This window comes from Betta splendens, chromosome 4 (genome assembly GCF_900634795.4).
Source record: "Betta splendens chromosome 4, fBetSpl5.4, whole genome shotgun sequence".
Taxonomy (NCBI): domain Eukaryota; kingdom Metazoa; phylum Chordata; class Actinopteri; order Anabantiformes; family Osphronemidae; genus Betta; species Betta splendens.
Window position 1 is genome coordinate 5,801,844 of NC_040884.2, and position 10,760 is coordinate 5,812,603.

At 41.7% G+C, this 10,760-nt stretch overlaps 1 protein-coding gene across 4 annotated transcripts in view; it reads left to right on the forward strand.

Annotated features, from left to right (window-relative positions):
• The window catches only part of rabgap1l (RAB GTPase activating protein 1-like), a 65,984-nt gene that overhangs the window by 11,205 nt on the left and 44,019 nt on the right, over nucleotides 1-10,760 (forward strand). For 3 of the 4 annotated variants that reach the window (XM_029148275.3, XM_029148278.3, XM_029148276.3), the window contains exons 11-13: nucleotides 1,162-1,291; nucleotides 3,877-3,970; nucleotides 5,685-5,835. In XM_029148275.3, the coding sequence (XP_029004108.1) occupies nucleotides 1,162-1,291; nucleotides 3,877-3,970; nucleotides 5,685-5,835 (375 nt within the window). The remainder of the gene's footprint in view (nucleotides 1-1,161; nucleotides 1,292-3,876; nucleotides 3,971-5,684; nucleotides 5,836-10,760) is intronic. The other variant, XM_029148277.3, reaches the window with a different exon arrangement.

Below are 10,760 nucleotides of genomic sequence, written 5' to 3' on the forward strand. Positions count from 1 at the left end.
AGTATATTAAAAATAAATCAAAAGAAGTTTGGACTGAACATGCTCAAAGATCTTGAAAAATTGTGTCCTACAGTAAATTAAATATATTGTGTTCAGGAGCTGAGTGACTGAATGATGAGTAATAGTAAACGAAGGTAAAACATCTGTTTCTTTAAGTTTTTGACACATCTACCAACTTGGTTTGAATAATTAAAAACAAATAAAATTGTAGATCCATTACCTTATTTTTTTGGATCATCTCACAAACCATACTCGCTGGCCACATTATTACTGCAGGTACCCTTGTGCAGTCTAATTCAACTCAATGCAGCTTTGCATCTGCATTGATTTAACTTCTTAAGGTGGAATTAAACAGTTTTGGTGTACCCAATAAAGTGGCCACCCAGTGCATTTAGTGTAGAGACCTGCATATATTATTTCTTAAGTGATTGATTGTATTTGTGCTCTCAGTTGCAGCTGACCCCTTTCTGCCCATTTTTCTCTCACATTTAACATAGTTAATAATTGATCCTATAGGAACCACAGTTCGCTGGCAGCCAGAGGCCAAAGCAAAGCACATACCTAGTGTTACCTAACTCTCCTTAGATTTTCTCTAAAAATAGGCCAGGCTAGATATTATCTCCCAATTTGTGTTCTCTTCACTGACTTGAGTTAGTCACCAGATGCCATGCGAGTGGGCAGATCAATGCAGCCCATTGATTCATTATACCAGGTAGAGGAAAGAGGGCAACAGCACTGGAGTTATCGAATAGACCATAAATAAATATCAGCAGCGGATGACAACCAAGGTCAAACACGCTGGCGACTTTGTTTTCCCGTGCATTTCCTAGTGGTACCTTTTTTGGTGCCTACTCATCAAATGTAAGTTTATTATCTTTTTATACTTTCTTTGTCAGCTCCTGAGGATAACAATTGTGTGTCAGATTCTAACTAGATTTATTTCTTTTTTTTCTTCCAAAAATACTCTACGTCTGTGTGTGTGTGTGTGTGTGTGTGTGTGTGTGTGTGTGTGTGTGTGTGTGTGTGTGTGTGTGTGTGTGTGTGTGTGTGTGTGTGTGTGTGTGTGTGTGTGTGTGTGTGTGTGTGTGTGTGTGTGTGTGTGTGTGTGTGTGTGTGTGTGTGTGTGTGTGTGTGTGTGTGTGTGTGTGTGTGTGTGTACAGCAGACACCAGAGCAGGTGGGTCGGAGTGATGCTCTGTATGAAGTAGTGAGTCTTCAGAGGGAGGCAGAGAGAAACAATGAAGAAAGAGGACGACTGGCTTCGCCCACTGAGGAGGAGGAGGCTGATGAAGGTATGGACATGAATCCAATCCTCTCCCCTGCCTCTACATTTATTTAAGTGCATAGGAAGCAATAATACCACAATACAGCATCACTATAATGTCACACTGCCTAATTGTTGCAATCTTTGAAAGGACAACCCAAGCTTCCTCTTTATCATAATACCATCCCCCAAACACTTACACATACTCACAATACCAGCTCAGACTCGTTTGTGATCCAAATCTTGTTTGATTGAAACCTTTCAGTTTCAGGGAAAGAGATTTTTCATTTGTGTGAACCTTCAGAGACAGGAAAAAACAATTGTTTTTTTGTCAGAATGGCTTGTTGGAAGAAGTAGTACTTGATTTACATTCATTTACATACATTCCATATAGCCAACAGTTGTATATTTTCCTAGTGGGCTTGAGAACCTCATCTAAATGAGATCCACATATTTCACAGAGGTTGAGGTGAACTGGAGGTTTTGTGTGTGTGTGTGTGTGTTTGTGCGTGTGCACGCGTGTTCAAATGGTATGTACATTCTTTGTTTTCTAAAACACTAAAAATAACTTATAATACTCACAGGGCCTTATAATGGCAGTGCCTTGATTAGTATTATAAGTCAGAGCTGCTGTAGCTGTGCTGAGGCGACGGAGGTAAAACAACAGCAACATTAACAGCACCAACACTGACTGTTAGACTCCAGTGGTTTCCAAATGTGACCTAGATTCAGCTTACTAATATAAACGGTCCTGGCATTTTCACCTGACCACTGGCGTTGTAGTGCAGGTGTTGCAGATTGCGCCTGGCCACTATACAGACTGCATGCTTACTGAGAGCACTGCTTGGGAGGAAGGTGTTCATATGAGTGGATTTTGGTGTAGCGTGTCTTTGTGTGGATCCTTCTCTCATTTTTTCCTTGGGTGACTTCACATTGTGTGAAACTCTAATGGTTAAACCTTTATTTGTTTTTCTGATATCCCTAATAGTTAACAGCATTAATGGTTGTAACTAGTTAAAATTGTAACCTTTAACATTGAAGGATGTAGGGTGTTGCTTTTTCATTTTCTTTGCCAGTGTTCTCCATTTTTTTCATACTTCTTTTTATTTTTACCTTGAAATACTTGAGTGTATTAAGGGGGAGGTAAAAATTGTCTCTGCGCATCTGGCTTCCAGCTCAGCCAAAGTCACGAGTCAGCTGTCAAGGCTGAATATGACGGCTTTCAGTGTGCTCTGTGGCAGCCATTCAGACAACTTTTTCTATAACATCCTCTCAGAATTTAAAATTGGAGGTGCTTCGAGCTGTGAAGCTGGAGGTCGTCCTCATTGTGCATAGAAATGAATACTTGCTTAGTGTAGATGCCGCTGCAGTGAGAGCACCCCCACGCACACACACACACACACACATTCATGCACATTAAATTCAAGGTGAATTTATCTTTTTTTGATAAATGAAAGCTGTGGCATCATGGTGCAGTGTTTTCTGCCCTACCTCTCAGACTTGAGCCCCTTGCAACTCTCAGGTAACACTACTGTAGATGTAGTTGTCAGCTTTGGTAATAAGTCAAAATGGAGAAAATATTCATGGTACGTCTGATCGCCTAGACAAAACCAATCCAACACCAGAGCTCCTGTTTGAAGCTATTCGTTCAGTAAATGTGCAGCACCCCTTTACACATTAAAAGGTAACAGCTATGGCCCCTCATGGTCACATTTTCTTTCATCACCTGGCCTTGGACTTCTTTACCACCACATGACCTTAGCCAGTCGGACGGCAGGGGCAGCCGCTTTGTGCTGGGTCTGAACCCAGTTGAAAGAGCTCATCAAGCATTTATAATGACCTGAAAAGCTCCTGCTGAAGCTGAAGATGCATGGGAACAGTAGTGCATAGTGGCAGCATGTTCTAGAAGAAAATGTCTTAACTCGGTATTTAATGTCAAGGCGTCAGTGGTGCCAGCTCCCACTGTGTAAATGTACTTCGCTATTCAAATGAATAGGCTGTGTTATTTTTATTCAGAGCCTGTGAACGCACCTCCTATTCCCCTATTTTGACACTCCTTGGGCAAATCAATATTACTTTGAACAAAGGTTCCTATTGTTTTTTGTATTTATAGGCTACAAAGAACCAGAAAAATGTTTGTCTAGACTTTCTTTTTTAAAAATACGCACCTGCACTTTGGGTACTGTGTGATGCTGTAGCTCTAAGCCTAACTGTTCAAGCTACCGCTATACAAGCTAGAAGCACAGTGCGTTTCTGTGGCTGGTGTGTTTGAGGGAATCGGTTCATCTCTTCAGCAGTAGAGCAGGCCAGACGGTCAATTAGTGCTACTGCATCTAAGCACAAGTGGCTCGCTGTGCTGATTGCCTCTTGTCTGCTTCATGAACCACCAGACAGGAGAACAGCACTAATGGAAGGTGTAGGCACTGCACAGGCACTTCTGCTTCCTTCCTGAAGGCCTGCCATCAGCACGTACAGCACAGTTCAGAGGTCCTTGATATGGATTAGTATTTAGTTCTACGAGACAACACACAGACAATTGTTACATAGATCAGAAATAAACCTATTGCCCTGGATCTCTATAAATATCTGTCTTTGTGTTTGTCCTCCCTGCAGATAGTGACAATGAAATTTCTAGTGGGACAGGAGATGTTTCCAAAGACTGCCCTGAGAAAATCCTGGAGTCCTGGGGAGGAGTCCTCAATAGATGGTAAGGCTAATATCCAGTCTAATATCTAGACTGGATTAAAAGAGATGGAAGAGGGTGTTAGAAAAAAGGAAATACAGAGGTACTGTAGGAGGACCTGACAGATTAGAAGGATTTGTTTATGAATGAAAAACCGTGCAGGCCTGCATTGTCTCCATTACGGACTCTCATCATCCTAATGTGTAAAAGTCTTCCCATTGTTTTCCTTTAATGCATGTTGTCATTTTTCTGACGCTCTTGATAAACTAACATCTTAAGCGTTTAGTTCCAGACAGAGTGGATGAGGAACGTGTCTGGCTTCTCATTTGATTTCACAAAGCGTTTTCGTGCTGTTGCATCAGCACAATGAAGCAAAGTAGTTTACTGGGAAATTTCTTTGATATGGCCTCATTAAGTGCATTATGAAGAGATTTCAAGCATCATTAAAATAGGCTGACGCTGTGTTTTTAAAAGCAGAATGTTTCCTCGTGGAGGAGAATTCAATCACGTCGATCACATCAATGCTGCAGTTAATACTGTGAAATACTCTCTGCTACTGTAGTTTCATACTGTACTAAATAGTTTTATTCATATCTGATAGTATAACGAATGGTAGTGTAGTTAATAAGGTAACACTATGATTAAACTTTAGTTAATGATCATATGAATAACCATACTATGATACAGTAGTTTATTCTGCATGTGTGTCTCTGTGCATGTGCTAAGCAGTTCTCATTTAACCGTGTATTCTAGCATTATTAGGCAATTACTGTGTCAGTCATCACTGTTAGTGGGTGGAATATGTCAGGCAGCAAGTGAACATTTTGTCCTCAAAGTTGATGCGTTAGAAGCAGGTCATGGGTGATGCATGTGCGGAGGCTGGCCCGTGTGGTCCAATTCAACAGACGAGCTACTCTAGTTCAGATTGCTGAAGAATCTATCGGCTCTGAAAGCTGTCGGAATGCACGGCGCATTGCAATTCGCTGCAAAGCCACAGGGCAGCCAGTGAGTCTTATCAGACATGGCTTTGATTAATCACATTTTCTTCTACATAACGTGGATGGCAAGGTTTGTGTGCTACACTCCCAGTACTTGGGCTACACATGAGAAACCTTTGCACTCCCCAGATTTCAATGCAGTCCAGCGTCTGTGGGATGTGCTGCACAAACAAGACAGATCCGTTAAGGCCTGCCTCCTGACTCTAAGAAATTAAAGGATCTGCTGTGAACATCATGGTGTCAGATACCACAGCACACCTTCAGGTGTCTAGTGGAGTCTGTGCCTCGAGGTTAGGGTCGTTTCTGCAGCAAGATGAACCAGCACAATGTTAGACATGTGGTCATGGTGTTGGAGTATGCCTGAGTCCTTCTGATAATTCTTCAGTGCAAGAGGCACATTACGCTGTATTTCATTGGTCTTTGTGCTGCGAGAGCACTAATAACACCCAAATGGCACACTAAAAACAATTATTGACTCCGTTCACCCCTGCTGCAACTGAGTATTTGAAGTGGTTGAATCGTGAGATTATAAAATGCAAATAATGAATTTTGTGTGTGTGTGTGTGTGTGTGTGTGTGTGTGTGTGTGTGTGTGTGTGTGTGTGTGTGTGTGTGTGTGTGTGTGTGTGTGTGTGTGTGTGTGTGTGTGTGTGTGTGTGTGTGTGTGTGTGTGTGTGTGTGTGTGTGTGTGTGTGTGTGTGTGTGTGTGTGTGTGTGTGTGTGTGTGTGTGTGTGTGTTAGGCACGGGAACCTGTCCACCCGTCCGAAGGGTTTGCCCTCGTTGGTTCGCAGTGGCATCCCTGAGCCACTCCGAGCTGAAGTCTGGCAGCTGCTGGCTGGTTGCCACGACAACCGTGACTTGCTTGAGCATTATCGCATCCTCATCACCAAGGTAAACGCGCACACACAGACTGTGGAAGGACACCTTCTTATATTGAAGCATAGTGCATCACTTTGTTTGTTTGCGTTGCCATGAAACACTTTGGCATTTCTGGATTTTTGTGTTCTGTTGAAAATCAAGAGTTTTCAAAAGAACTTGCATGTCACATTTTAAGGATATATATATACAGTATATACTATGAGCAATTTGACAAACTACAGTACAACAAAAGGTACATACCGGTTTCTTATACAGTTGTTTTTTTTGTTGTTGTAACTAATGGCTGCTGCTCAACTTTCCCAGAACTATAACAGTGCCTGTTGGCGTTTTGATGGGGTGTCCATAGATATGACTTGTTTAATGCTGTGTAAGTTGCCTGCGTGTTCCGTGTGCAATGTACCAAAGTACATCTTGTGTTATTCAAGGTTATTTTTACTAGTTTATTTCTTCTTTGCCATGTGGTCCATGGACCCTGATTGTTGTCCAACTATTGCTGCTAATACAGTATATCTTCTGAACAAATGAAGTGCTAAGGACCATGCTCGCTACTATTTGCTTTGCTATTGAACAAAACTCTTCAGACTTGCTGATGCAGTTATTTATCTTTTGTGATCATCCCTAAATTCCTAGTAGCAGATTTTAAACTGGTGAGTAGAGTGACAAAGCCCCAGTGGATCAGACAGCAACAGCAGCAGTAGGAGCAGCAGCAGCAGGAGGAGGAGGAGGAGGTGATGTAAAGACTCAAAGCAGAAAGAAATCCTGGCTTTTATAGCTAATACAATGGTCTTTCACACCGCACAAAGACGAATGAAACTGGTTTCCTCGATCAATAAGCAGAGAGAGGAAGATGGATGGAAATAAGAAAAATGAAGGGAATTAAAGAATGTGGACCTATAAATAAGAGGTTGTAGTCACTGAGGGGAAAATTGGAGAAAAAGAATCTGTGTAAACGTCAGGAGAAGTGGCAGATTACTTTCTCCTGAGTCAAATATTTTTAGTTGCCTTTTACCTACTGTGTAAATTTCTCTTCCTTTTTGTCTTTTGTTTTCTCTCAGCGTCTATATCAGTTGGATCAGGGCAGTTTCTCTTTTGCTCTTTATGTCCCATTGTATTTTCCTTTCCCTCTCGCAGTCTGTCGCTTTTGTCGCGTGAAATGTTGCCTCATTGCTCATTCCGTGTTTTATATGAGCCACGTTGTTTTTCTCGTCACATATGACCAGGCTTCAGCTCATTTATTCCCATCCCACAGGCTGGGCCGTGCCCGCATCCTCTGTCTTGCTGGAGTAGTGATGGTATTGATAGGCGGGTGGCCTGGCTATTAATAGCTGCACCAAATGAATGGAACTGAGGGCAGATGGAGGAGGGAGGGAGGTAGAGGCGATGGGCAACGCAGAGGACGGCGTGGAGCTTATTAATGTCTGTTGTCTGGGCTCAGTGACGATGTTAATGCTGATTGAATTCTAAGTAATTGGACTGTCGGCCTTTATGGAAGGGATATCAGTGCTGTAAATCAGGGCTGTCTGTCACCTGGGCTTCTGGACGGGCGTTGTTTCATTGACAGGCAGCCAACGGGAGCGTCTCCTAAACTCATAGTACATTACACAGACACAAAACACAATATACAACAATGAAGAGCTATGGCCTTTATGATGTTTAATTTATACAGAGGGTGCCATGAAAGAGTGTCTTCTCCTTGTAGCTTCTAAGCTTTAACAGCTACTTATAATCTATTGATCATAACAGTATATGCAAGATTGGGAAGAACCAAGAAGAGTGGTTCATTAGGTCCCACAGAGATGTTGACGAAGAAGAACTATCGACAGTTTGTGTGAATTGTCATGGAGCTACAGTACAGTACAGTAAGTATTATTTTTTGAGGCCATAATCCATCTTGTAAACCTCCTAAATGAACCTTTGACCTTTTTTAGGAGTTTGCGACTTATAGCAACATGTGCCCCACAGCTGGCTACCGCAATATCATAAATCACAAGTGTGATGTTCAGTGCTGCTGCCCTCATTTAAAGTTATCGTATATAGTCCCAAATACACACTCTGTCACACACACACCATGGCCCCAGGGCATGTGATACATTCCCAAATAACTCTTTACTTGGCCGCTGCACCACTCTGTTTGAGGTCAGGGTTGGAGGGTTGCTAGTGACATTTGGACAACCTTTACCGTCTCCCTAGAGCTGAACAAGCCCAAGGTGTGCTGCCACGCTTGAACCCACAGCTTAAAACAGCTCAGCCAGCTGTTTCCAGGTCCACCCTTCCAGTCAGCCCCTTAACAGAGGGCAGAATCTCACCACAGGTACAGCAGCTGTAATGAGAAGATTCTTCCACCACAGCAAGGCTGTAAGGAGCCTTATACTGTGTTGGTCTGAAAGTCACTTAAGTTGATGGTTTGCAGGTAGAATAGTTTTTTTTTCTTAAATGATTTGTAGTAACTCCTGGCTAATAAATATTAAAAAATCAAAAGAAACTAATTTGGAAAACTACTGTCAGTGGACACTATGCTGTAGGTATACAGTACACTCATTTTTTTGTGAGTACTTTAATGTAAAACATCTGTTATTTCCCACCGAGACTTACTGTACAAAACAAGTTTTTACATTGCATGTATTAAATTCTGTGGGCAAAATACATAGGGGCTCTTATCATTTAGATGCTGAGTCATATTCAGGCCTGACACCAGCATAGTGATGACATTCAACATCGCTCTATAATCAAAGGTAGCATAAGCCATGCAGCCAGGCTGGAATATTACTACACCCACGTCTGATAACCCACATACAGAAACATGGAGTACGATGTACATAAGATACGCTGCCATGGTAACGCTAAGGGTCTATGGTCTTCCTTCTGCTTGAAATAGTCTCCATGGCAATTCATTGTCTCCTTTCACCTTTTTCTTTTAACATTCCCCCTTAGTTCAATAATTATAAGAGACCTGGATAATGGGGCCCTCAGTTGGTGGTTAGCTACAGTACTTAGAAATACAGCTGAGTCTGTCCACTATTTTTCCAGTCTTGTGCCAACCAACAGTACAGTAGGTGCATTCAAATTCAAACTATTTAAATCTGTAATGGACAGAAGAACGGGTTTGTTTTGTTTTTCAGTTAGAATCACTAAAGTTATTCTTAATACAATAACTGCAAAAAATGTACGTAGCATAGCATCTTATTTTTTGAAATACTTTCCTAATTCTGATGGTACAGTATGATGAGTTTGTGGACTTGACAAACTTAACTTTAAAAAAGTAATTATTGAGGCTCTAAAGCCCTGTCAGTCACACAAACGTACTGTCCCTACCATTTATTCATTTTTGAAAGTATTTGCTTTACTGCACAGCCACAACGCAGCCAAGAAACATCAATTGCATTTGCCCTTTTTACAAAATAGATCTATTCACAGCATCCCTCTTTTTTTTCAGCATGGTCTGTGTCTCCCTTTTTAGCTCCCATTCACATATCCACAGCAAAAACCTCCTAGACACCATAAAAGGATGCGCCGCCTTTTGTGCTTAGTGTCAGGGGGAAAAAAATCAATAACTACTAAACCAAGAACTGTATAAATTGGATCTGTCATTTATTTTGCACCACTGATGTAGTTAAACTGTTGCACCAATAAATCCGCTTGGGACTGAAAAAGTTGGCCATACAGTGAATGATACAGTATATGTATGCATGTATGTGTATATATACTGTACAGTATATATTTTTGTGTGTGTGGTACTGTATAGATGGGGATTCTTTCTCTTGCTGGTGGTGTAAATTGTCTTCTGACATATCCGTTAATAGTTTCTCCTAATATGCTTCTTTTTGCTGAGAGATGCCTTCAATGCGGACATTTAACATTTTCCTCATTGACCAGTATTGAACCGTTATAGAATGTGTCCTCTCATCTCATCTTGGCTCATCTACTCAAGCACTGGGAGACCCTGGGAAACTGCAGCCAGCCAGCTGATTCTGACCCAGGTCACTCTCACTTACAGTAGCTGTGAGGTGATTGAGCCGTGGTGCTGTTTTATTAGATACTGCTGCAATACTCTACTAAGTGTATCCCCAAGCCTGATGCTGTTCTATGATGCTTAATACTCCAAGATACAAATTGTGGGTGTTTGACTTCTTCTTTCCCTGTTCAGCTTTTATGTCGAGGCAAGTACTGTAGACAACACTGACAGCAGTGACTACTTACTGAGCTTCAGCCTGTCCCGCTGTTAATGCTGTAGATATGACTACTGGCTTTTGAAGTGGTAACTTGTTTCATTAACTCCGTACTGTACCGCAGACACCCCTGCTGCCTGTTCTGTGGGTTGCTGAGGATAGGTTCATCAGCTAAACGCTGTAATGTAGATGTAAACCCCCAGCTTATGTCAACACATTGTTGTTAAGACTGGAATCAGCAGGAAACCCGGGGTGTATGTGGGTGGGATGCTGGGAAGCAGAAAGGTGAATCAGCCTCCACCTTTGTTTCCAAGTGGCCCTGCTGGCTTTGTTTTGGAGCGGAATGAATTATTAACGGTGGCCTTCTAGGCGTGTTTTTCATCGGTGTCCACATCCAAAGTTAAAGAGCACTGAGCTGAGATCTTCATTCACTCCCTCCTTCTATAGTGACAGCTAAATGGTTCAGAGGAACTTTTCTTAGTATTCATGTTGCCTTTTATTTTTAGCTTCCCTCTCTTTGACGCCTCTCTCCATTTTTCCATTGCACTGCAGTAGTAATGCAGAGGACTCCATGGTAATCGCAGAGCTGTAAAACACACTGTAACTAATCCTAAGGTGCTGCTTTCCTTCCCTTGGGTAGCATATCCTTTGATTTTCCTTTCATGAATATAGGTTAACAAAAATAAATGCAAATCACATAATGATTAATGGTTCTAAAACCTGCAACATCTGTTGAAATTTTGATTTTATGCAGCAATTCATGTGATGAAT